We start from the raw sequence: 27,821 nt of genomic DNA, 5'->3' as shown, positions 1-27,821 counted from the left end.
TCTAACTGTGTCCCCGTGTTCTTGATGAACTCATAATTTTAAACACCTCAATCATGTCACCGCTTAATTTTCTTTTGCTTAAACTGTTCAGGCTTAGCTCTTTTAATCTTTCCTCATAACTCATCCCCTGTAGGCCTGGACTCCACCTAGTTGCTCTTCTCTGGACCTTCTCTAGCGCTGCTGTGTCCTTTTTGTAGCCTGGAGACCAAAACTGCACACAGGACTCCAGATGAGGCCTCACCAGTGTGATATAAAGGTTGAGCAGAACCTCCTGTGACTTGTACTCCACATATCAAGGCGCTATATAACCTGGCATTCTGCTAGCCGCCTTAATGGCTTCTGAACACTGTCTGGAAGTTGATAGCTTAAAGTCCACTACAACTCCTAAATCCTTCTCCTAAGATGGACTCTCGATTTTCTGACCCTCCATTGTGTATTCAAACATTTTTACTTCCTATGTGTAATACTTTACATTTACTGACATTAAATTTCCTCTCCCACAAATCTGCCCAAGCCTGTATGCTATCCAAGTCCTTCTGTAATGATATAACTGATTCCAAATTATCTGCTAATCCACCTATCTTGGTATCATCTGCAAACTTAGCCAGCGTGTTATTAGTATTCCTATCTAAATCATTCATATATATTAAAAATAGCAGCGGCCCCAGCACTGCCCCCTGCTGCTCACCACTCTTAACATCGGCCAATTCTGATGAGGTTCCTCGCACCATCACCCTCTGCTTCCTGTGTCTGAGCCAGTTCTGCACCCATCTACACACCACATCCTAAACTCCCACTTCTTTTAATTTGATGCCCAACCTCTCATGTGGCACCTTATAAAATGCTTTCTGAAAGTCAAGATAAATTATCTGCTCCACTTTGGTCGTATCCTTTTGTTGCTTCCTCGTAGAATTCCAGCCTGTTAGTAAAACACGACCTCCGTCTTCTGAACCCGTGCTGACTGTTAAGAATAACTCCTGTCCTTGGCAGGTGTTGCTCAATCTTATCCTTAATAATTCCTGCCATTAATTTTCCTGTGATGCATGTTCAGCTTACTGGCCTATAGTTGCTTGGATGTGCCCAGTCACCCTTTCTTTTATAATGGGATGACATTTGCCATTTCTCAGGCCTTCAGAATCTCTCCAGTGCGCAGTGACTTCCTAAAAACGTGTGTCAAGGGTTTATATCTGTACTCACTAGCCTCCTTAAGAACTCGAGAGTGAATGTTATCTGGTCGTGGTGATTTGTTTGATTTCATCTTATTTAATCTGAGCAGCTCTTCTCTCCCTCTATAATTTCCAAATCCCTCAATACCTCCTTAGTAGACCCTGTTACTGCTCTGAGGTTATCCACTTGCTCGCTTGTAAACACCTCAGAAAAATGTAAGTTTAGGGCATTCGCTATTTCACTGTCTGTATCTTTTAATTCCCCTTTACTATTTCTGATGCACTTGACCTCCTCCTTGACTGTTATTTTACTACTAAAATACTGAAAGAATCTCGTAGGGTCTTCTTTCGCCTTATCTGCTATTACTGTCCAACTCTCTTTTAGCCTCCCTGATACCCTTCTTAATGGTTGCCCTCATGTTCCTCATACGCCCTACGATGTAAAGTAGTCCTGGATTTGTGGTTTTATTGGTAATTGAAAAGTTGTAAAAAGTCCATAAATCTGAAATGTACTGATGTGTGAAAACTCTGTCCAAGGCGACCTACAGCATTTGAGGTACAACAGGTTCCCTTTCTTTTGTTTTGGCCAGTTGGTGCACAGGCAGTTGAAGTTACTTGCTCAGGGTCACCCAGCACAGTCAGCAATGGTATTTGAACCCCCAACCTCATTTTTTTTTTTTTATTGAAGTTTAAAACCTTGAACAGTTCACCGCACTGCCTTATGGTTTAAGTCGGGGGTGGCAAACTGTTGTCCTGGAGGGCCGCAGTGGCTGCAGGTTTTCATTCTGACCCTTTTCCTAATCAGTGACCAGTTTTCACTGCTAATTAACTTTTTTCCCTTCATTCTAATAGCTCTGTTTTTAAGGATTCAATGCTCTGAATTATTTTCTTCATTAAATGACAGCCAAACAGAAATCCAATGTGAAACAAGTCAACAGTTGACCAGTTAAATTGGGGCTTCAAACTCCAACTAATTTCATTCCAACCAGTTTCTTAATGAGAAGCCAATTCTTGCTGTTAAACTCGTTATTTAATTCTATGGCTTGCTTCTGCTCTCATTCTGCCATAGCAGACATTTCCATAACTGTTGATTTTCTGTTTTTTCTAAGAACATTGTCAAAATGTTTTGGTGACCTGAGAGATCAACCTTACTGAGACCTCCACCTTTCTTTATTTTCACATATTGTATGATGGCCATGGGTGAGCTGTTCATGTGGCACCTTGTTTTGTATCTCATTATTGTTTGGCAGCTAATTAAAGAAAAAGAAACAACTAAGGGGCCTGAATCAAGTTAATTAAAATGAAGGCAATAGAAGTTAATTAGCAGCAAAAACTAATGAAGAAGATGGTTAGAATGAAAACCTGCAGCCACTGCGGCCCTCCAGGACTGGAGTTTGCCACCCCTGGTTTAAGTAATGCTGTTTATGAAAGGTCTTTAACTTTATGGCATAGGAGTATAAAAGGCACGATATAAAATATTTAATCCTTGCTTTCATTAAGTGATTGGAGATGCTTTGATGAAGACACTCTCTGAGAGGTACTGTAGAAGTGTCCCAATGAGGCACCAGCGTGGCCCACCGGGGCTCACACAGTCTGCTTGAATGTTCTGTTGGCACTGCAGCGCTCAGGCCAGCCCTCGCCGTATGTCTTGACTTTTATTCCTTGTCTTTTGTATCTCGTCAGGGTTTGCGTGAAGAAGTCAACGCAGGAGCGGTTTGCACTCAAGATCCTCATCGACCGGCCCAAAGCCCGTAATGAGGTACAACTTTAAAGCATTTTCCGAGTCAGCCTGCAGAGCGAGCTGTGTGCTGCTGTGGCCTCCTTTTACTTAAGTGTTGTCCTGTTGACTGGCATACGAGATGGTCGGGTGGTCCACTTGATCATTCCGTCCAGATTTCTTAAAATGAACATGGGCTGCCATCTTTGTTTCTCGTAGTAAATGACGAGTTTCTGTTGTCACAGGCCTCTGCTTGTGGGGTTTGGCTCATTCCAAATGTTGTTTCTTCATTCATAGGTACGACTCCACATGATGTGTGCAATTCATCCAAACATCGTACAGATTGTGGAAGTCTACGCCAACAGCGTGCAATTCCCTCACGAGTCCAGTCCACGGTAGTGTATACTTCTGGCTTAGGACCCTCTTCATTTCATGTAGGTGGAACTCTCCGGTGCTGCCTTGTTGGCCAGCTCACCAGGCCCTTACCCGGAGATGTCCCCTCACCTTGTTGTCCAGGGGTGACCAGTGTGTTTTCTCCGCTCCAGGGCCCGGCTGCTTATCGTGATGGAGATGATGGAAGGTGGAGAGCTGTTTCACAGAATCAGCCAACACAGACACTTTACAGAAAAAATGGCCAGCCAAGTAACCAAACAGGTGAGTAGGTGGTGGAGTGTCCTGAGGCACGCAGAGTTAAGACTTTGATCAGCATGTGCCCATCCATCCTGCTGTGCCCACTTGGTGGCATTCCTGCTCATTCTCCTGTACTTCTCCACATTAGGGTTTGTGGGGTTCTTAAGATGGTCCGTTGCTCATTGTCACTTCGGGGTACCCTCGACCCTTTGAAGAAAATGTGCAGGGAATCTCAGATGGCACTCTTGAATATTTTTATAGTGCCTTTTTCAGTAAGCTAGGCTGGTCTGCAGAGCTACTTTATCCACTCTTTGACTGGGGTGTTTGTGAGTCCACTGTGAGTGAATCTTTTGGACTGGTGTAAGAGTCCACGTGCAGATAAACAGAATGGCAGGCACCTCGGCTGGATGTCCACATGGACATGGGAGACTATCATTAGTGCAGAGGTGATGCTGATGGCCTGAGTTTGCCCCTGACTTCTGCTGTGTCAGGATGAATGGTCCATGAGAGAGCTGAGCAATCCTTTGCTGGTGACAAGGGGGGCGTGTCTTCCAATTTAATGAGGACCAGCCTGCACCCTGATGCCCTTGTGGCATCTATAGACAGATGCGTACCCCTCTGCCATCACAGTCTCTCTTCTTGATGCCCACAGATTGCTCAGGCTCTCCAGCACTGTCACTCACTAAACATCGCTCACAGAGACCTCAAGCCCGAGAACCTGCTCTTCAAAGACAATTCTTTGGTAAGCGAGAGACCGCTGTCACCATCTGACCAATTTGGAACGGATTTGCTGCTGCAGAACATGGCATCCAACCCTCTCCCCATCTTACACTTTCTTTTTCTTCTTTCTTGAACAGGATGCTCCGGTTAAGCTCTGTGATTTTGGGTTTGCCAAAATTGACCAGGGTGACTTGATGACACCCCAGTTCACGCCTTACTACGTAGCACCTCAGGTAAGTGTTAATGTCATTTGTCTATCACTGTCTCGATATTCTTTCTTCACCAAAAAATAAGAAGTGGCATGTTGAGTGGTTTTCCGATGTTGCAGAATTTGTATAGTTGTGCCTGAAAGTTTGTGAACCCTTTAGAATTTTCTATATTTCTGCATACATATGACCTAAAACATCATCAGATTTTCACTCAAGTCCTAAAAGTAGATGAAGAGAAACCAGTTAAACAAATGAGACAAAAATGTTATACTTGGTCATTTATTTGAGGAAAATGATTGAATATTACATATTTGTGAGTGGCAAAAGTATGTGAAGCTCTAGGATTAGCAGTTAGTTTGAAGGTGAAATTCGAGTCCGGTGTTTTCAATCAATTGGATGACAATCAGGTGTGAGTGGGCACCCTGTGTTATTTAAAGAACAGGATCTATCAAAGTCTGCTCTTCACAACACGTTTGTGGAAGTGTATCATGGCACGAACAAAGGAGATTTCTGAGGACCTCCGAAAAAGAGTGGTTGATGCTCATCAGGCTGGAAAAGGTTACAAAACCATCTCTAAAGAGTTTGGACTCCACCAATCCACAGTCAGACAGATTGTGTACAAATGGAGGAAATTCAAGACCATTGTTACCCTCCCCAGGAGTGGTCGACCAACAAAGATCACTCCAAGAGCAAGGTGTGTAATAGTCGGCAAGGTCACAAAGGACCCCAGGGTGACTTGTAAGCAACTGAAGGCCACTCTCACATTAGCTCATGTTCATGAGTCCACCATCAGGAGAACACCGAACAACAATGGTGTGCATGGCAGGGTTGCAAGGAGAAAGCCACTGCTCTCCAAAAAAAACATTGCTGCTCATCTGCAGTTAGCTAAAGATCACGTGGACAAACCAGAAGGCTATTGGAAGAATGTTTTGTGGACGGATGAGACCAAAATAGAACTTTTTGGTTTAAATGAAAAGTGTTATGTTTGGAGAAAGGAAAACACTGCATTCCAGCATAAGAACCTTATCCCATCTGTGAAACATGGTGGTGGTGGTGGTAGTATCATGGTTTAGGCCTGTTTTGCTACATCTGGGCCAGGATGGCTTGCCTTCATTGATGGAACAATGAATTCTGAATTATATCAGAGAATTCTAAAGGAAAATGTCAGGACATCTGTCCATGAACTGAATCTCAAGAGGAGGTGGGTCATGCAGCAAGACAACGACCCTAAGCACATAAGTCGTTCTACTAAAGAATGGCTAAAGAAGAATAAAGTTGATGTTCTGGAATGGCCAAGTCAAAGTCCTGACCTTAATCCAATCGAAATGTTGTGGAAGGACCTGAAGTGAGCAGTTAATGTGAGGAAACCCACCAACATCCCAGAGTTGAAGCTGTTCTGTACGGAGGAATGGGCGAAAATTCAGGACTGATCAACAGTTACCGGAAACGTTTAGTTGCAGTTATTGCTGCAAAGGGGGGGGGTCACACCAGATACTGAAAGCAAAGGTTCACATACTTTTGCCACTCACAAATATGTAATATTCGATCATTTTCCTCAATAAATAAATGACCAAGTATAATATTTTTGTCTCAATTGTTTAACTGGTTTCTCTTTATCTACTTTGAGGACTTGAGTGAAAATCTGATGATGTTTTAGGTCATATTTATGCAGAAATATAGAAAATTCTAAAGGGTTCACAAACTTTCAGGCACAACTGTACATTTGTTAAGCCGCTGTCAAACTTGAGGTGTTTGTGTATTCCCCCAATGTTCACTTAGCCATGCTGGAGACGCATTCTCAGTAGGATATACAGATAGTGAATCAACAGGACGGTGAATAGGGTGCCACACTTGACCACTAGGGGCCAGTTCTGACTGGGTATGAACCGTTTGACATTAATGGACCACAGACACCACCATGGCATCTGTTTGCAGCGCTCCTGTGCATTCACAGTGCAGTTTGTATGTGTAGAATGGAACTTGCATATGCATGGATAGAAAAGCAAACCTTGAACAGCCATTGTAGAGGGCTGTGTGTGCAGTTTGAAAGAACAAAACATAAAATAGTTAAATTGTTAGCTGGGTACGTGTTGAACAGAGCGGCCCACGTTAGGTGTAAAGTTGTTTTTTTAGTGAAGAATGTAGATATGGTCCATAACCCTAACCTCCCAGTCTGTCTTAAGACTGTACTGACCTCATGGCACTAACACCTTGTAAATATATTATACTAGTGAAAAATGAGGACCTCCTGGTCCCAAAAGAAAGCGGTAGTGAAAATGTATGCACTGTGTCCAGGGGGATTATTGATGGATGATTCCTTCAATGCACAAAGCATTAAGAAGAAGGACACCTCACGCCTGGACAAACTGGTGAGGAAAGTAGGGTCTATTGTAGGCATGGAGCTGGACAGTTTGACATCCGTGGCAGAGCGACTGGCGCTCAGCAGGCTCCTATCAATTATGGAGAATCCACTGCATCCACTAAACAGGATCATCTCCAGACAGAAGAGCAGCTTCAGCAACAGACTGCTGTCCCTGTCCTGCTCCACTGACAGACTGAGATCATAGTTTGTTCCTCCACCACACTATGTGACTCTTCAATTCCACCCAGGGGGGTAAACGTTAACATTATACAAAGTTATTGTCTGTGTTTACCTGCATTTTTATTACTCTTTAATTTAACATTGTTTTTTTGTATCAGTATGCTGCTGCTGGAGTATAAAGTCTGTCTATCTCTCTCTATCTATCTATCTATCTATCTATCTATCTATCTATCTATCTATCTAGAAGCTGTTGATTAATCTTGTGTTCTCATAGCTTATTCTTTGAGTTCCTGTCAAAGTTCTTACATCTTTCATTAGTTCTGGTGTCCAACTCTAGGGCCACAGGGGCTGCAGGTTTTCATTCTAACCATTTTCTTCATTAGTGAGCCGTTTTTCCTGCAGTTTAACTTGTTTTACCTCGGTTTTTATTGACGTGACTTAGACCCCTTACTTGTTTTTTTCTTTAATGAGCAGCCAAACAATAATGAGACACAAAACAAGCCACCACATGACTAGCTCACCTGAAATTAAAGGTGAACTTCTCGGTCATGTCGATCTGCTCAGGTCACCAAAACATCTTGACGGTGGTGTTCGAAAGAACAGAAAATCTGCTGTGGCAGAACGAGAGCAGCAACAAGTCCTGATATTCAGTAATGGCTTTAATAAACAGCAAGAAATGGCTTCTCATTAAGAAACTGGCTGGAGTTTGTCATTCCAGTTAAGCTGGTCATCCGTTGGCTTGTTTCAGGTCTCATTTCTGTTTGGCTGCCATTTATTGAAGAAAAGAATCAATTCAGAGGATTGAATCCTAAAAAATTGGGCTATTAAAATGAAGGGAAAAGGAGTTTGTTAGTAGTGAAAACTGATTAGGAAAAGGGTGAGAATGAAAACCTGCAGCCCACCAGGACCGGAGTTGGACACCCCTGATATAGAGCAAGCTGAACATTTCTGTTTTGGGAACGCATTCTATTGTTTTTATTCACAAAGAAAGCACTGCCCCAGTGTGAACTCTTATCAATCTGACGTTCACAAGTAGTGCTCCTCAACCAAACATTGATGCAAGGATGGAAAAGCAATGTCTGCCTATGGGTGGAACTTGCAAGTATGTAGCAAGCTGCTCATTTGCTGTCGTTCTTGCATTCAGTATCTGGGAAGTGTGTCTGACAGGTCGATAAGCCGTAGTACTAGCCAGCTGCTCGATGGCTCTGTCTTCATGCTTGCCTCTCCTTTGTGTTATTATTTCTCGTTCTTTGTCTCTGAAGCGCCTCCTGTGTTTGGCTTGACACTCAGGGTATGTAGCTACCGGGGGGTGTTCTGCATCTTCACACTGTGTAGCACTGTATTTTGTAATCGGAAATAATCACTTGGACGTGAGGACTCGAGCACAGGTCAGTTTTGCGCAGACATTTGTCTGTCTTTGTCATGTGTGCGTTCTGTTTATCACTCAGCAAATGGTGATGCTGTTCCTGTTCTCCTTGCTATGAGCAGACTCGGAAGTGCATTTCGCTTTCAGCACATGGAGTCCTTTTTTTTTTTTTTTTTTTTTTTTTTTCTGCCACCCTCTCGAGCAGTTTGCAGTACGGTCTTTCACCTGATGCTCAACAACAATTCTTTCAATCACATCATCAACATGAAGAAAGAACTTGAAGTCAACATTCACTTTTCTTTCTGGGTGCCCCACGAAATCAAAACGGAGGTGCCAGTGTGTTTTATGCATGGTCAAGAGAATCCCACACACAAGGGTCACTTTCGGATTCATCATAATCAACTTTCAGTTTCTCTGCCTGAGGACCATTACACTTTGTCCTCACTGCTGATGAGAGGCTTCCCAACATTTCTGCTCGTCTCACTGTCAAGAGTGTGCAGAACCTGGGCTGCTGAAAAATGTTTCTTACCAGACGCCATTAGAAGGCTAGGAGAAAATGCATCTTCATCATTGCCTGGTTAACGTCCAGGCCTGGCGCTTAAGTAAGACACGCCTCTACCATTGCCCGAGTAACACTCGGAACTAACACAGTTAGCAATTTTATAGCCCAAGTAATCCTCTGGTCTATCGCTTACGCAAGACACATCTATACAGTTGCCTGAGTGACACTCTGTTCTAATGCCAAGCAGATTAAAGATGTCAAGACCACTTAAAATAAAAAGTGTTCTTTGTTGGGGTGGGTGGGGGCTCCTTTTTGTCTCTGGTTCAATAAGCTGCTCTGATCTTTAACTAGTTGCCTTGGCGCCGACTGTAATGGGATTGATTTGTTGCATCTTGGGAGCTTTTTACACACCAAAGTCAATTCCCCCAGCCCCCCAAGATGTTGAGGCAGATGTCAGTCGTCCCAATTACTGTCCTCCAGGGGTCTGACACGGTATGGTTAAAGTGACATTCTATAGAATGGGCATTACATAACAATTTGCATTTATATAGCGCTTTTCTCACTACTGTCAAAGCGCTTAGCGATTGCAGGTTAAGGGCCTTGCTCAAGGGCCCAACAGAGCAGAGTCCCTTTTGGCATTTTACGGGATTCGAACCGGCAACCTTCCGATTGCCAGTGCAGAGCCCTAGCCTCAGAGCCACCACTCCGCCTATGTTAAAGACTTCTAGTTCTACCTGAGCAGTAATGGCTTCCTGTTAGCCAGTTGCAGGTCTCACTATTGTAGGCGTGATGTTGTCAATCCCATGTGTGCTGTTGCTTTTTGCCGTGACTTCATTGTCACCCTTTCCATGACTACAGACTTATCTTGTGACACCTTCTATCTTTTCATTGCAGGTCCTGGAGGCTCAGAGGAGACATCAAAAAGAGAAGTCTGGAATAATACCTACCTCACCCACTCCGTACACGTACAACAAAGTAAGTGCCTTTGTCACTTGGTGGTGCCACAGTTGTTTTCCTCTGCACTTTGTGTTTAAGTCCAAACTTACACTGAAGATCCAGTGTCACTGGAGAATTTGCACTGTGTGCCATGTCATCAGGGCAGTGGTAAATTGTAAAGCCAACATGACGCCACCTCTATAGAAGATGCACCCTGTTAATGTGAGACCCACCTTATCTAATTTCAGAGCTGTGACTTGTGGTCCTTGGGCGTGATCATCTACGTGATGCTGTGCGGATATCCACCATTTTACTCCAAACACCACAGCCGCACCATCCCTAAGGACATGCGCAAGAAGATCATGACGGGAAGCTTTGAGTTTCCCGAAGACGAATGGAGCCAGATCTCTGAGATGGCTAAGGACATTGTGAGAAAGTAAGTGCTTGGCAGGAGTGGCAGAGAGAAAGACGAGCACCTTGGGTCAACAGCTGCATGGCTGTGAGTAACTGTCATTTATTTCAACAAAAAAAAAAAAAAAAAACACAAATGTACTCCCAGATACTATGAAGATGATTCAAGATGGAAGATGGGCTTAATACTAAACAGTAAAGCAACAAGCAAACAAATGACGAGCAGCAGTACAATTAACAATTAGATAAATGAATTGGAGAACATAGCACTATATTTAAATTACGGACAGTTGCATGTCTTTGTTTATAATTTACAGGAAAACAATCCAAGTTAAATAGAAGACCATCTCAGTATCATCGTTTTTTCAGGGTTGCTTCATCCTAAGCAAGTAGGGATAGCCATTCAGAAGACCAAGCAGTGCCTCGAGAGTGTCGGACATTTTGGAGTGTGTGAAGAAGGCATTAAGGGTTCACATCCCAGAGCCTCCCTGCATGGGGTTTGCATGGTTTGTCCTAATGCTGAAGAAGGAACAGTTGGTCCCAAAATGTGTAGCTGCTTGTACTTTGTGGTTGCCTTCTTCACATGCACCAAAAAGTGTGAAACCCCTGAAGCATTTCTTGGTCTTTTGAGTGACAAACTCCTATGCACTCAGAGTGGAGCATTCCTGGGGCCTAATGTATAAATGGTTCGTACGCACAAAAATGTTGCGTAAGAATGTTTCCACGTTTCAAATCGCGATATATAAAACCTACACTTGGCATAAAGCCACGCACATTTCCACGGTAGCTCATACCTTGTCGTACGCAAGTTCTCTGCTTGGTTTTGCAGACTGGCGGCACCCAGCGTCAAAGTAGTGCTACTGTTCCTGTGTGGTTATCCTTTCTTTTTTAGATCTACATCCCTGACGTGACTTTATGAATACACTGAAATTAACCGCATATTGTTTATTAGTTTAAGGTATCTGATTGTAATTAACCTGTAACAATATAATGGTCCACAGAATGGTCAAACTATTCCAACTACCATAACTGCTTTATCATTGTTACTCTCACTGCACCTTCTTCTTTCAGCTGCTTGCGTTAGGTGTTTCCACAGCGGGATCATCTTTTTCCATATTACTCTCACTGCACCACTCTATTTTTATCATTTATATAAAGTCTTTATATCACTGTATCTGAGTGTGACTCACAGCTGTACAGCAGCTGATTGGAAAGAGAATTATCGGTGTACAGCATCAAGCACACGCTGCCTTAGCCATGTGCACAGTCTATTTGAACTGCTCTCATAAGGCAAATGCTTCAGAGCCTTTCCTGTACGGACCTCACACTTCAGTTTCATCCTAAGAACTCTAAACGCACTAAATCAGTCCATCAAGTGCTCCTTGTAGAACTGCTTGTACTTATAAGTACAATCACCTCACTGTAAACTTGCGATAGTTATAATTTTGCACAACCTGAGCCACTTTATAAAGCGCGTTTTACATATGATGATGATATCATTTTTAAGATGAAATGATGAAAAGTTGCAGCAAAATATGTTTATTATATTATACAGATAAAACTTTAACTACATGGTGCCGCAGCACTAGCTAGTTCAGGGACTGTTCCTGCCTCACACTGTATTCTTGCTGGTGCTGACGCAACACTGGAAGAATAGATGGATAGAATAATTAAACACGTACTTTGAAGATATTTCAATGAAGAATCGGCGTTCTGAGCTTACAGATGGCTTAACGTCTATTACAGAGCTGATTGTGTGGCGATTGGATATTTGGAGAAAGAAAAGTAAGGACAGAAATTGGAGGTTAGTACGTTTGAAAGAGATGGTAATGCTACAATAAAATATTTCATCGAAGGTCGCGCACACCGCAGCAAGCATCCTGTGTGAGGCAGGAACAATCTCTGCGCCACCGTGTTCCTATGTTTAATAACATGCTTTAACTCCTATCATCATGAAAATAACACGTATACATCTCAGTATTTTAATTATTCAGACAGCTGTAATATCACGAATGTAATGGATTCTGTGTCCTGTCGGAGGAAGAGAAAGCCTGGAAGCACGTAGTGATTCACCCACATAGAGCACATAGAAGATCAAATACAAAACAAAGCATTTAATGTGCTACTTTAGTTATGATGGGATTGAGAAACTAGTATATCTATCTATCTATCTATCTATCTATCTATCTAAATTAAACGATTTTAAGATGAAGGTTATGATGTTCTACTTTAATGACAAAATAAACTACGTGATTAAAGTGGAAATTTAAAGTTGACATTTCATGCTTTTTTCCCCCTACTGTGTGCCTTTTTTTATTTTTTTTTTTATTTTTTTCTCTGTACCCTAATAAGCTTTCATATGACACTCAGACGGTGGGCTACGACTCGCCTTTTCACGGCGACTTTGATATGTGACAATTTCGGGCACACTGCGACTTTGTGAACGTGAACTTTCGAGTTTCTCCGACACGCTATGTCACTCGATCAACTTCCTTTTGTTGTTTATACCACTGTTTAAGCCAACAAATAGTATGTTTTTTCTGTTGGTATTTGCTGAAATTCTTCTATTTTCTCCTCTTGCTTTTGCCATTTCCTTTTCACAGAAGGCTGAGCTTAAGAGCTATTTATATTGATTTGCATGTTCAAAGAGGTGTAATTCTGGGAAGAGTTGGGGCGGGACAGATGGCACGTGCACATGCGTTACTTTTCACGCTGACCGGGATATATGTAGCGGAAGAACGTGGAAGTTGGTATTCGCACAGATTTATGCATCTGGATTTTTTTGTGCGTAAGCACATTTCCGCTATTGTGCTTACGTCATGTGTTAGTGCGAATTCTACGCACTGTGTTATGCATGAGACCCCTGGTTATTAAACTTTTATAATGAGTTCAACTTTCTTTTATTTAAATTTTCAATAAAAGGTACAAAGACATGGAACTGTTTGTAATGTAATTGTATTGATCCGTTTACTGGTTCATTTATATGTTGCCCCGCTCAGCTTTTTTTGTGTGCTGGTGACTGACTTGTGCCATTGTGTGTTCTTCACTTGCAATTCCTTTGTTCCCTCAGGCTGCTAAAAGTAAAACCTGAAGAGAGACTTACCATTGAGGAGGTGCTGGCTCACCCCTGGTTAAACTGCACAGAAGCTTTGGACAATATTCTTCCATCGGCACAGATGATGATGGATAAGGTAATTTTGGTAATGTTTGAGAGAGAATCCAAGTTAAACTGGTCTTCCACAGGACCGGCACCATAAGTTGGGACCCTCGTACTGCACAGAGATTCTTGACCGGAAGTCAGAATTCAACTCCATTTTTGTTTTCTGTGCACATTTTCTTGTGTAACGTTTAGCTGTAGTTGTGTCCCCTGGGGTTCCACACGCTCAGTTGGCCGTGTCTGTTTGTTGTAACACTTTGGCTCCCTCTAATGGTGAGCACAGTACCTACTGAATAGCTGTCAACAGCCATCTATGGGCTTTATGAGCTGCCTGTTGGGAAATTTGGAGTTGACCGTGTTACCGGGCTTCACAGAATTTACAAGATCCCCCTCACATTTTAACTTAAGTATATAAAGAACATGAGGGCATGGTTGGTAACTTGAGGGTATATTTTCCAGAAATGTTAGGCATGTTTTCTTCACACAAAGAATCAGACACCTCAAGTAACTAACCTAGTAGTGTAGTGGAGAGGAGGACGTTTGGGGCCTTCAAAGCTCCACTTCCTGTTAATTTGGACAGTAAAGGTGAGTAGGATGGGCAGGCTTAGTGGCCTGTTCTCACCATACATTTTTTTAATGCTCCTTTGTTTTAACTGTTTGAGATTGTTATAATATAACCCCAGTATATCCTCTCATTTTGTTTTATACTGTGCTATGCAAAAGTCACCCGTGAAAATTACTTTGAAGTAGTTATCTGGGCAGTAAGTGTTTACTTGATCTATGCCTCATTATTTGATTTGAAGGTCCCGTTTGTGGATTTAATATAAAGAATAGCTGAGATGATTAGTCAGAGAGGTTTGGGCGACCCAAAGTTGTTTTAGACCTCTCACAAGATATCAGTTTGTTTTATTGAAAACTTGCATTCTTGTTAGTTGTTGTTGTTTATTTTTATATATTTATTCTTAAGTTTTATATTTAAAAAAACATCTCAAGTTATATAACTGAAATGTCTTGCGCATTTTGGTGCCCAGACCTCTCATTGATTTTCTTGTGTTTTGGCTTCCAGCAATGGTACCCCCAAATCACATAATGAGGTAGTGATTATCTTAAGCAGATGGTCTTACTGGTGAAGTTTATCTGACAAGCGAGTGTATTGGATGGTAACCACCAAAGCTGGGGGGCCTTAAGGGGATGTCTGGAAAAGACTCGTCTCACACGCTTGAGAAACTTAAACCAAATGGGCACGTAAAATACTTCTGGCAAACCAAGCTTTAAGGTCCACAGAAAATCCATTGAAGTTATGTATTTGCAGTGTAATCTTGGAGGAAATGGTCTGGTGAAGGGTGTGTTTGCAGCTAAGAAGCTATTCTTGTGGAAAGGTAACAAGGAGAAGAGGTTAAAGTATGCAAAAGACAAAGCAAGGAGTGAAAACCAGGAGACAGAAATGGCCAGAAGCACATTGACCAACAGTAACGTTGTGTGAAGCACACTGGCGACTCTCATGGTCTGGAGAGTATGCGTGATCCGACAGTGTAGGACTTCTATTTGAAATCAATTGAATGGCGAAAAATAGAAACAAAATTTGATTCGCTATGCTCTGCTTTTTTCATAAATAAATATATAATTATTCAGTGGAACTTCGGGTCACGAAAGTCTCGGACCACGTACAAATCGGGTTACAACCAAAAAGTTTGCCAAACTTTTGCATCTGTTCACGACCACACACTCGGGTGACGAACAAGCCAGTTTCCCTTCCGGTTCGTATGCGCTGATGATTTCCACACGTGTTCAGTCTCTCCCTGTGCAGCAAGCGAGCAAGAGAGACCTTTATTTTTTTTTATTTTTTTTTTAGGTAATGTATTAAGCGGAGTTTGAAAATGAAGTGTTTTGGGGGCACATTTATGGTTTAAACTGTAAAAATAGGCATTTATTTTAACCGCATCCATAATTTGCGGTTTTTCACAATTCATTGGTGCTCTAGGAACATAACCCCCGCAAATTTCGAAGGTGTACTGTAGATAGATATCGATATATAGATAGATATAGAGACAAAGTGAATATTTTGACAATTGCAAACACAACTTGGGGTGAAAGGCCACAAAGCTGGAACACCAACAGTATTAGACTGAGCTGTACAGAAGTCAAGTCAGGGGATATCTTAGTCTAGTGAGGGGAATTTCAATTTGCTCCACTGATTTGATTCTTTTAGACTGTCCATTTAAAGTGAATCGATTCATATGATTTGTTTGAGTCATCAATTGAGGTTTACAACCTTTGGGGGAGTGGGAGGCTGTCCCCTGTGAATGAATTGCAAAATATAAAGAGTGATTCAAAAAGATTCATCCGATGTCAAAGTGATTTATTTCACTTGTAAATTGTTTCAGAACAATGAAGTAAATTGTAAATGGTTTAGGTGAGCATAAAGTTTAATATGTAATTTGAGAAGTGCTCAATATGACCTCCTGCAGCTGTACGGACAACATCAACGCAACAGTCGAATTCATCCCGTACTCCATTGGGTGTCCCGGTACTCGCAGCTCTTTCAATGCGATTTCGGAGTTCATCCAGTGTTGTTGGGAACGGCGGCTCATAAACGGAATCCTTAATGTACCCCCACAAAAAATAAATCCCACACAGCATGAAATCTGGTGATCTTGGGGGCCATGTCGTGGGCTCCTTTACGGCCAATCCAGTGATGAGAGAACTCGTTGTTGCAAAACGCTTGAACTTTCTGGTGTCGGTCAGAAACTGAAGACCCCCCTCTTTCGATTGGTATGTGATTGGTTCCTAGGCGCCTCACGGTTGTAAAAATATGGCACTTTGAAATTGGATGAATCTTTTTGAATCACCCTGTGTAATCAAATAATTCATAACCTTTTTAAATTAAGTTTGGAAAGCACATGGCACAAGAATCAAAAGTCCTTTGGAATTGTGCGACTTCTTCTCGGTTGCACTGTGGTGGCACTGCAGATAGTCTCAGGTCTGGTATAGAGGACAGGCCAGTTGGAGTCTGATGTGTAGGATGGGCAGAGCTCACGTGGGTGGAGTGGAGAAGAAAAGGAAAAGGGGTTAATTATTTTAATTGATATTGTAAAACAGTGAAGACCAAATCCCACACAATTATAGTAATTCATGAAAAGTGTTTTGTTTTGAACCTGGGGTTTGTGTGTTGGCAGTTTGTGTCTGAGGTTTGGAGCTCAGTGGTGCCCCTTTTCTGGCTACAGATGAATAAGAAAATCCTCTGCCCCAGTAATCGTTTCAAACTCAAGGAGTTAAAGAAATGAATAAGAATTGTGAATCGGACTTGCACATGCAATTTAAACACTTGCCTGCGAAATGAGGAATGCTGACAACATCACGCATGCACCACTGCACTCTTGTTAAACTGCTGAATCGATTCATTCTTAACTTGCAAATTCTTTAAGTGGGTCAAATGAGAAGAGTCGTTCAGAAAGAATGATTTGTCTGCAAGTTTCCCATCACCAACTTGGATGGGCCAAAGCCAAAGGAATAATTGGAGCAAACCCTGCAAGGAGTCCGGGAGATGCGCCAGAGGGCTATGTGACAAAAATTCTACTGCAGGGCATCAAAGCAAATTGCTTGCTGTAGGCCACTAGACATCATTGTCACCTTTTGTTGGGTCTGTGTTTTGGAACACTGCGATGTACACCGCCCAGGTGAATCGCTTTCTTGGCTGTGTGAAGACCTGTGAATAATGAAATTGTTGAAAATGCTGTTTGCCATTCTCATATGCCCAGCCCAGAGCAGTACCCACGTAAATGCTTTGTTAGTTTTCATAAAAACAGAAATCAATCTGCTGATCTCTTAATTGCTTTTATTTGTATGTTTTGTTGGATCAAATAGCAAATTAACAGAAGCCTGGCATTTCTTCTAAATTATGAGTAGAGATTAACATGGATGGAGCATATTGGCAGGCTGTGATGGCCCAAGAACTTTGGTTGCACGTGGAGTGCAGGATTTTTTCTTTGTTCTTTACTTTCAAATCTGGCTCCTGTGGGGCTCTCTTGACACAACAGCCGTCTTCTGTGGTCCATGTGACGCGAAGGGCCTGTTGTATATGTGCCCCTAACCCTGATTCTCTCTCTTCTTATCTTCCTGTCACAGGCTGTGGTGGCTGGGATTCAGCAGGCCCACGCCGAACAGCTCGCCAACATGAGGATCCAAGATCTGAATGTGAGCCTCAAGCCTCTCAACTCTGTCAACAACCCGATCCTGCGCAAACGCAAGCTGCTGGGGTGAGTGGCTGGTGGGTTTTGTAGCTCACAGAGCAAGGCGTGGAGTATGGGTGCTGAAGAAAAACGCCAGTTGACTCATTTGTGGAAGTGCCCAGTTGTTGAAGGAACAAAGGGGGACATTTTATTATTGTTTGTGATTTTTTTTTGCATTCTGAAAAATATAAAATCCGATTTCCCTTTTCCATAAATTTCAGCACAAAACCCAAGGATGGCTTCTTCATCCATGACCCAGAGAATGGGACGGAAGACTCTAATGTGGCCTTGGAGAAGCTGAGGGACGTCATCGCACAGTGCATCCTGCCCCAGGCTGGTAAGGGTCCCATCATGATGCTAAAGGGCCTCATTTGGTTGTCTCTTAGTCTCTGTTATTTGACGTCCTACCTAGGAAATCTCCAAACTTGCATTAAGGCCCCTGTATGCTTGCTGCGTCCCTATCATCGCTAGGGTGCTTGTCAAGTAAATTTCACATGCATCTGTTCTTGTGTGTGGACCATCGTAATGGTGACCATGTGCCTCCAGATTTTTGCAGCCAAGTGGCCCTGTGTGCATGTGCTCATTGGAGGAACAGCTGTGTCAACTGTAAAAAGACCTGCGTGCGCATCTTCTGTACTCCCTGTTTCTGTGGATTGGTAATGCAAATCAAAGTCAAATTACAGGAACAACATATCTGTGTAGGATTTGTGGTGTCGTAAAGTTAGAGAATTGGGCAGGGATGCGCCTCCCTTGAGGTGTTCACTTGGGCAGCCCCAAAACCCCCACCTGGTTGAAACTTGTAATACATAATTGCAGGATGCAAACTTGGGCCTCTGGATTTACACCGCATTCCAAATTATTATGCAAATTGTATTTAAGTGTCATAAAGATTAAATATTTTGTTTTTTTTAATTAAACTTATGGATGGTCTCGGGGCTCTTTTGATCACTGAAATCCATCTCGGACACCTGTGATAATTACTGTAGTTTGACAGGTGAGCCCAATTAAAGGAAAAACTACTGAAGAAGGATGTTCCACATTATTAAGCAGACCACGATTTTCAAGCAATATGGGAAAGAAAAAGGATCTCTCTGCTGCCGAAAAGCGTGAAATAGTTGAATGCCTTGGACAAGGTATGAAAACCTTAGATATTTAATGAAAACTTAAGCATGATCATCGTACTGTTAAAAGATTTGTGGCTGACTCCAAGCACACACGGGTTCGTGCAGATAAAGGCAAAATAAGGAAGGTTTTTGCCAGACAAATCCAGGTACTCCTCACTTTACGACCGAGTTCCGTTCCGACGACTACCTCGTTAAGCGAATTGGTCGATAAGCAAGGAGCTTGCGCTGGGAATATAGGATCGTTGTAAAATTATAAAATTATGCAATAACTTCAACTTTATTCATAAAAAGGCATGCATATGTACATATCATTTGTAAATGATTCTGTCGATTTTTTTTGCCTTCATGTGCCTTCAAAGTCTCAGATACTGCGTGCCTTAGCTTGAATTGTTAAAAGGCTTATCGGCATATTTTGCATCTGGTTGTCAAACCAGATCGCCAGTATTTTCTCCATCTCATTAATAAGACCTTTTCACTGCCTAGTTATTATGGCTTTAAATCCTGCCGATGATTTCACCGCCTCTTTCACTCCAACTTTATCCTTTAAAATCGTTGAAATTGTCGAATGTGCCAATTTCAAGTCACATGCTATTTCTTCAACCGTTTTACCAGCTTCGTAGTCTTGTGTGATTTTTATTTTCATTTCAAGGTCGACAGCTTTCCTTTGTTTCTTAAAAATTTCTCCAGATGATGCCATCTGTACTATGACATCTGTACTATTTTGGGGTTACAAATATGTAAAAAAAAAAAAACGAGGTTACACAGTGACTGCTTGTAGGAATGAAACTGACTGAAAAAGCGCATAGCAAGCCTATAGTACGCTCAGTGCACATGTCACCATTCACTGACCAACACTCAAGCTGAGAAAGGGGATTCCCCGAATTGCAGGTCGAAACTCGATTGGTCGTAAGTGCGAGTGGTCGTAAAGTGAGGAGTACTTGTACATCGGATTAAGAGAGCGCCTGCTAAAATGCCATTACAAAGCAGCAAACTGGTATTTGAAGCTGCTGGTGCCTCTGGAGTCCCGCAAACATCAAGGAGCAGGATCCTCCAGAGGATGGCAGTTATGCATAAACCTTCTATTCGACCTCCCCTAACCAATGCTCACAAGCAGAAACTGCTGCAGTGGGCCCAGAACTACACAAAGACTCATTTTCAAGCAGTCTTGTTTACAGATGAGTGCCGTGCAACCCTTGATGGAGTGGTGGATGGTTGGTGGGGGGCCACCACGTCCCAACAAGGCTGCGACGTCAGCAAGGAGGTGTCGGAGTCATGTTTTGGGCCGGAATCATGGGGAGAGAGAGCTGGTCGGCCCCTTGAGGGTCCCTGATGGTGTGAAAATGATCTCTGAAAAGTATGTGGAGTTTCTGACTGACCCACTTTCTTCCATGGTACAAAAAGAACAACCGTGCTTTCCATAACAAAATCGTCTTCATGCACGACAATGCACCATCTCATGCTGCAAGGAATACCTCTGCAACATTGGCCGCTATCGGCATAAAAGGGGAGAAACTCCTGGTGTGGACCCCATCCTCCCCTGACCCTCAGTCCTATTGAGAACCTCAAGCAAAAGATCTATGAGGGTGGGAGGCAGTGTACATCCAAACAGCAGCTCTGGGAGGCTATTCGGACATCCTGAAAAGAAATTCAAGCAGAAACTCTCCAAAAACTCACAAGTTCAATGGATGCAAGAATTGTGAAGCTGCTATCAAATAAGGGGTCCTATCTTAATATGTAACTTGACCTGTTAAGATGTTTTTGATTGAAATAGCTGTTGATTTCAGTAAATGTGACCTCCTAATGCTGCACATTCAACAAATGACCATTTTCAGGGGGGTATTTTTCGTACGTGGATTACTCGTTTAGCCGGATGTAATTGTTGACGATTTGGCCTGATCCTGGATCTGTCGGTTTTTTGAAACTCTTGCTGGAAGTGTTGTCATAGCAACACATCCAAATCCGCAAACCTGCTCGGAGCAGGTTTGTTCTGCGTAAACAAGGATTAGTTTACACACGTGATCAGTGACGGTGTGGAAGTCATCCAGTCAGGGCTTCGCCGTTCATGAATGAGCGACCAATTGATATTGATGTGCAAATTATAGGAAGAGAATTTCATATAAAGAGGGTTTTGCGCGATCGGTAAGATCCTTTATTGCCCCCGGAGGAAATTCTGTACGAAAGATACCGCTTTAGCCGAGGGGGAATATTGTACCTCAAAGATTTATTAGCTCCGTATATTCGAAGTCAAACTCGGCGAAGTAGGGCTCTCACAACCACACAGACAGTAGGCATTGCTTTGAGGTTTCTTGCAAGCGGCACTTTTTTTATATACTGTAGGCGATGCGGAACAGCGATCGAAAAGTGCAGTTTTCCAGGCAATTCGTAAAGTCTGTTTGGCTCTGAAACATTTCCTTCAGGTTTTCATTGTGTTTCCTGGACACCTGCGTGTGCAGACAATAAAAGAGGCGTTTCATGCCATTGCAGGTAGGTAATACACAGGTAAAAACACCCACAGTTCCACGAAGAATCCCACAATCAGCCTAACATTCTCATTACCAGGATTTCCAAATGTGATTGGGGCACATGGGACTGATCAGAGTGGAGTTTGATCAAACATTATTTGGAAAGTGTACCTCTCCTCCTGATGAATAATCAGACACAGTGTCTTCATCAAATATTTGACCTTAGTTAATATCTCGTTGGTCAGACACTGGTTCAAAGGATATGACATTCCCTGCAACTGACCCAACGAAAAAGAGGGCTATATGGAACATACCTATAGCACACATGGAGGACAAATATGCAATGACCATCCTTTACCTGAAATTAAGTGACCACTGCATCCTGCCACTGGTTCTGAGGAGGAGCTTCCCCCTGGAATGCCCTCAGAAACAGGGCGATGGGCATTTTGCTGGAGAGCCAACTCTTCTGCAGGGGTTAGGTCTGGACCGCGTGGACCTCCACCTGTTTTTTGCTTGTCTGCCTCCTTATTAGCTTTAAAATTAATGTTTTTTATATTATATATGATTCTTTATGTCAACAATTCTTTAAATAGTTATATACCAATATTTACCAGTTTGAAGTATATTCTTGTACTTCACTTTAACCTGTTCCCATGTTCTCCTTGTGCTCACATTTGATCTGGAATTATGACATATTAAATAATAATTAATCTGACACATAGGAAATGAAACGTTGCATTCACTAAGTACAATGTACACTACTTAGCGTTTAATTTTTTTTGGCCACTTTTTGCCAGCCGTCTTTTCTGGTCTGGGCTGCTTTTGCAGTGTTACCGCTTGTGCATATTAAATCTTGAAATTCTTCGTGTCCTTCGAATAAAAGGTCTTGCGCCGCGTGTGTGAAAAAAAATGCGCCCGTTCTTTCGTCATTTTGTTACAGCCTATCAAAGACTTGCTGATCATGTTTTCTAGACTCAATATATATGGGCTTTTCACTCAGCGCGGGCGCGCGCATTCATCTCGTATGATTAGATCCAGCTACACTAATCTAATACACATCTGCGTTTGAAAAACCGACTTATCTGGATTAGTTTCACTGGCATTAACTCATTCAAGATGAGGCACCTGATCTCGGATGGTTTAAGCGACGTACGAAAAATACCCCCCAGTTCTTTACAAACTATAAAATGTTTTGAAACACTGTTGTGCGTAATAATTTGAAGAATAATTATGAAGTTCCGGCGCCGCCGAGAGTGGCAGCCTTTTCAGCAGCTCCATGTATGACTGTATGTGTACTTTTCTACTTTTTCTATTTTTATTTATTGATTTTGTGAATTTCCCCTTGGGATTAATAAAGTATCTATCTATCTATCTATCTATATCTATCTATCTATCTAATTTGAAAGGTGCATTTTAAGTTTTTTATTTTTGAAATACATACCGTTATCATTTGGAGATTTGATCAGTAACATTCGAATTATACTCTAATGGTTGATGACTCAAAAATTATGCTGACTGCCACTTGCATCGACTATTTAGGAAAATCAGAGAAAAATATCATTTGTATAATAATTTGGAACGCAGTGTAGTGTCCAGTTGTACCATTTTAGCCAGTGACCATTGCAGACTCCGACAGCGAGTGTATCATCCTTTCACACTTGTAGCAGTGCCCCCCACAAGATACCCTGGGGTGCATAGTGCCGCCCCACTAGTGTACACATTTCAAAGTATTAACCAGAAAACGCTAGAAGGAAGTGGTCTGACTGTAGTCAACATGAGAAGAGCTGGTGATGTTGTCATTGTCACATTCTTAGGTAATTGTTGGCCACAGCGTATTGAATAGGGTGGGATACATTTATCGAAATGTGTGTCTGGCGCTCTGAGGGGAAGACTTCCTCCTCTGAAACACAAAATGCCTTGAGTTAATGTAATGTTTTGTGGTAGGGGATTATACAGCACCATCTATTGGCCGGCAGTTGAACTGATAATTGGTGGTAAATTTGAATTTTACACATTTTAAGTCATTTTCACAATTGAAATTTTTAAGCCGCACTTTCTCCCCGGTCAGTACTAGTGTGTGTCCCGCCGGGAATGACTTTATCTATCTGCTGCCTGCTTTAATCCCGAGTGACTGTCCTTTGATTCGGCAGGCACTGTAGCCTTGAATTTGAGACCGAATTGCAGTCTCATTCAGGGCGGCTTGACTACAGTAACAGGGTTCAGAGTTCATCCATAGACGCGTTAGCATGTGTCTGTAAGGAGGGCAGGTTCTCACTGCCTGAACCGTCTCCGATCCATACTTGATTTTCAAAAAGTGTGAGGATTTCAAATTCCTTAATGCCACCCCCAAATTTTGGGGCTTTCATTTGTCCTGACATTAATCCAGAGTATGTTTTTTAAAAACTGGTTTATCATTTTTGTTAATGTCATTCCTCTCGAAGACCTCCTGGCCTGTTCGTAGACTACATTCTCTTTTCCTTGCCCCCAACTCGACCCCCTTGACATGCTTGCTTTTTTTTGTGCAGGAGAGAACGAAGACGAGAAGCTGAACGAGGTGATGCGCGAGGCGTGGACGTTCAACAAGGACTGCAAGCTGCTGCGAGACACGCTTCAGAGTCTCAGCTGGAACGGTAGGCCCTTTGGCTCAGCCCGATGACGTGTGTTGGCCACCTGGTTGAGCTGCTGGATCCGCTTTGACCTTTGCCCTTTTTCCTCTTTTGCAGGGTGGACTTTCTCAGACAAAGTTGACCGTTTGAAACTGGCGGAAATCGTGAAGCAGGTCATTGAGGAGAAAACCAACCTGCAGGATTCCCAGTAGCAAAAGTCTCCTGGTTTTAATAACGTTTTAATCTGTACGAAAAGAAAGTGTTAACTGAGAAGAGAATTTTTATGGTATTTACGGAAGACGCTCCCTTGATGGATTTTGCTTTCGGCGGTTGTACAGCTGTAGATGTTGGTACTGTAATATTTAACAAAAAGGAAAACCTTGAACTCAAGGAATGGCGTTTGCTTTGTCACCGGAATGCTGCGTCCTCAAGCACTCGGGTGAAGTGCCGAGTGGCTGACGGGAGCCTAGAGGACTGTCCGTAGCGGTGTTACTCTTCTTGAACAGATTTTTGTGTGTTCGCTTGTCTAATTCGGGAAGCCGAGGCGAGGGACAGCTGCTTTTCTTTTATTTTTTGGCCATCTGTTAAAATCCACGAGTGGCAAGAGTTGAAGTGAGGGAAAAATCTCAATTGGGGGAGCCTGTGGTGAGCAAGGCCGCTCACGGGTTACTTGGGTATGTGGCCGGAGTGTGGAGCCCCCCAACCTTAGGAGCAAGTCGCGTCCTTCTTGTCGGCCGTCACGTTCCAGTTGGACACGCGGAGCTGGGAGTAAAGATTGGGGACAAAGCCTACTGACGCTTGGAGGCCTGAGCCTTTTAGTTAAATTCATATTTATTGTCACGTGTAAGTCATCATGGTGGGCACGTCATTTGTTGGATCGAGTGGCGGCACTTGGCGTCATTTAACTCAGTTGTTCAAATTTGTGTGCAGCTTACCAAAATTCAGCTCTCTGCTCCACACACCCACGAGAATGGTGGCACCCCTTAAAACGTCACCCATTTTCTGGAAGTCGACTGGTATGTTTGCTTTGTCGTTAGCAGCTAACTGGAAACCCTACTCTCTCGGAGGGGCTGGCTGGGTCTTTGGTACTCACAGTGGCCTCGAAGTCCACCTGTGGCTGCCAGTGTCATCGATGAGTCGAGGCCTGCTTGGCATGCTGGTATTTTTTCACTTGTACCTCTCGAGCAGCGCTGATTGTGTTGGCCGATGTTGGTGTTTAGGAATTCCCTCTGGTGTGCTAAATATTTATTTTTTCGTGACTGACACCACAAATAGTTGCTTTCCATTTGTTTGGACCCGTGTCTGCTCCACTCGTCACCGGCAGACAAGGGACAACAGAATCAGTTTGAATTATCTAAAACGTAAAAATCTGCGCACCTCCCACTCTGGGGCCTTTTCTTAATAAGGAATTGGAGCAAGGGGTGACCAGTGGGCTTCAAAATGCAAACTCGCCTTTTGAGGAAATGCTGTTGTGCCCTCCCGACTGACTTTATAGACCCCCTAATCCCCCATTCCAGGCCTTGTGTTTTGGCCCCCGACAGCTTTTTGAACCGTCACGGCTTTCTCCTCTGAGTTGACCTGCTGGTCCGTGAGGAGGATAAGGGCAGGTGTTTAAGCGACCCGTGTGCCCCTTGTGTCCCTTTTTTGATTTTTCCGTTGGGTCTAAATGCAGAGATGAGTCTCGGACCCGAGATTAACTCCCCGAGTCATTGAATCGTCTGTTCTTAAATCTCATTTTGTGTCACTTGCATGCACACCTTCTTCATTTGCCATTCCCATCTGATCGGATTCTTTTTGGCTCCCGTTCCAGTTCGGGTGTCTCCGACTTGTTCTTCCCCGGGGTTTTCTTCATTTCTACCGGACTTCACTTTGCACAGTTGACTGAGACGTGTTACAGAGCATTCTGGGATAGCTCGGGTCGAGGCAGGAGCTTCTACATGGTAGTGCGGCCAGTTTATTGTAAGGGAGAGGTTGGCGGTGCTCTGCGTGCCAAATTTGTTACAAGTTCCTGGGTGGAGGAGACGAGACCCCCGACTACAAACTCCTCTGAAGTGAAAGCCAGCAGCCACACGGTGGGGGGCCGGGGACTGCGTTTTGTTTTCAGATTGGAAAGTCAGAGCTGAAAGTTGACATCCGAGGGTGACTCCGACTTGTTTCTGCAGTGTGGTCTGTTGAAGGTTTATTTGTAGTCATTTTACATGTTGGTGAGTCACATCAGGCCGCTACATTGAGACAGAGGTGGGTGGGCAGGTTTGCAGTGCGGTGCTAGCCCCCCCAGTTATCTCCATCAAATACATATATCACTCTCGGTTTAACCCCATATTGACTTTTACTCAGGGCTTGTGTACAAAATCCCTGTGTGGTGCGGTTTGGTGACATGTGGCTGTGTTGCACACCGGGCAGTCCGTTCCCTGGGGTAGGACGTGAGGTGGGCGTCCAGTAAAAATGGGTAACGTGAGGTGGTGTTTTTGCAAATCCATTTGCCTGCCCAGTCGGTACTGAAAGGCCAGGCGGGGACTGGGAGCAGACTTGGAGAGTAGGCCTCCCCTTTAAACTCTCCCATTTATTTTTACTTGCCGTTCTTAACTTGGCCACGAGGTGGCGGCCTTGAGTTTGTGAGGGTCTCTGCTGTGGCTGTGCTGTCATCGGAGGAGGGGTGGGGGGGGGGGGGTCATGTTAGCCCCTGACCTGTGCTGCCTCTGACGCCGTCATGTAAATCTCGTCTTCCCAGAACGGTTAAGGAGTGCGTCAGCCAGACGTGTGACCGTGGGTGAGCGCCGTCGCAGCAGCCCCGGCCAATCGGGGGGGCCGAGGCTCACAGAATGTGTCTGTAAATCAAACAATAATGTACAACTACCGTTTGAAATCTTTGTAACATAAATGGTTTAAACTTGTTTCCTTTTTAGAAATAATAAAAGTGCAATTGATTCAAAATGGTTACAATTTGCAGCCACCAGGTGGCGCCATGTACTGTAAAAATAAAACCTAAAGCTGTAAATAAATAAACTCGTTAATTTAAAGGAGACCCCACAGTGGGCGAGTCACTGCTTTACTGTCTGTGTCCCCTTTTGCTTCCTTAGCCTCCATCATGTGCCGGGAGAAGAGCTGTGACTCGGTCACACACCCCTGAAGTGTCACTTTGGTGGCTTTGTAACCAGCTGGGCGGGAATGAAGACCCCAGTGAGGTAGGAGGACTCGGCCTTACTGTGTTCTGGAAGGAGGGATCCAGAGGGTGTGGAGCAGTCTGAGCCCAGGTGTCTGTTTGTGGTGGAGGGTCTCTCAGCCTCTGGTTGCACCATCTGTTCTCTGCTCAGTCCTGCTGTACCTTCTTCTGTTTTTCATTGGCTGCTGCTTGATGTTACAAGGGTGGGCTCTGCACCTTCATCACTTTTATTCCCCTGCCTCTTTTTTTTTAAAATTTTTTTAAAAACTTAAGAGGTTCTTCTGGTGGTCCTTTTTTTCCTTCTCATTTTGATCCCCTTAGTGTTGGTGTGGTGGTCTGGACAATGGTGGCTCTTTCTTTCTGGTCTTTGTTTTTTACTTTAGTTTTAGCAAATGTTCATGTGTAGGTAAAAAGGACCACCTCTCATCTGACCTGTCGGCACTAAAGTGGGAGTCAGTATTGATTTTTTTTTTGTGGTGGTCTGTTTCTGTTCTTCAGTTACTCACCACTTAAGGAAAATCTTCATTGCTGTTTGCCTGCACTGGGGATTGAACCAGTGACCACCAGTGTGCTAGCAAACCTCCTTAACACCTTGAGCTGTTCCTCCAGCCTTTCTTATAGAGCTGCGTTTCTCTTATTTATAATGGTGGTCTCTACTGTTGTGCCGTAATAAAAGCCGCTGCTTGCCCTACCGCCCCTTGGATTTGATCCCAGGGCTCAGGGGGGCTGATGTCAGTGCCTTTCTCAGCCATCTCACTCTCTCTGCCGTCTTTGGGATTTGATCCCTTGACTCTGGGGCCTCCACTCCAGCGTGTTACCCACTCGGCCATCTCTCCAGCCCCTCTTATAGGATTTCGTTTGTCTAATTTATAATGGTGGTC

General features: G+C 43.4%; 2 protein-coding genes across 16 annotated transcripts in view; one reads left to right on the top strand and one right to left on the bottom strand.

Moving 5' to 3' along the window:
- mapkapk5 (MAPK activated protein kinase 5) overlaps nucleotides 1–26,409 on the top strand; it is a 177,495-nt gene extending 151,086 nt beyond the window's left edge. For 3 of the 7 annotated variants that reach the window (XR_007933894.1, XR_007933893.1, XR_007933892.1), the window contains one exon: nucleotides 24,230–26,409. Coding sequence is in view for 4 of the 7 variants with exons in the window: in XM_028825287.2 (XP_028681120.1) it covers nucleotides 2,850–2,925; nucleotides 3,181–3,278; nucleotides 3,429–3,537; nucleotides 4,166–4,255; nucleotides 4,371–4,466; nucleotides 9,747–9,827; nucleotides 10,037–10,224; nucleotides 13,270–13,390; nucleotides 17,482–17,612; nucleotides 17,807–17,922; nucleotides 23,697–23,801; nucleotides 23,895–23,989 (1,306 nt within the window). In the remaining 3 variants the exon portion in view is untranslated. Of the gene's footprint in view, nucleotides 1–2,849; nucleotides 2,926–3,180; nucleotides 3,279–3,428; nucleotides 3,538–4,165; nucleotides 4,256–4,370; nucleotides 4,467–9,746; nucleotides 9,828–10,036; nucleotides 10,225–13,269; nucleotides 13,391–17,481; nucleotides 17,613–17,806; nucleotides 17,923–23,696; nucleotides 23,802–23,894; nucleotides 24,167–24,229 lie in introns of those variants that run through there. The other 4 variants (XM_028825286.2, XM_051921221.1, XM_028825287.2 and 1 more) reach the window with 3 other exon arrangements.
- The window catches only part of tmem116 (transmembrane protein 116), a 175,960-nt gene that overhangs the window by 106,686 nt on the left and 41,453 nt on the right, over nucleotides 1–27,821 (bottom strand). The gene's annotated exons all lie outside the window — the stretch shown is intronic.

This window comes from Erpetoichthys calabaricus, chromosome 18, assembly GCF_900747795.2.
Source record: "Erpetoichthys calabaricus chromosome 18, fErpCal1.3, whole genome shotgun sequence".
Taxonomy (NCBI): Eukaryota; Metazoa; Chordata; class Cladistia; order Polypteriformes; family Polypteridae; genus Erpetoichthys; species Erpetoichthys calabaricus.
Note: the sequence above shows the minus strand (reverse complement) of the source record. Positions and strands in the feature narration are given on the sequence as shown.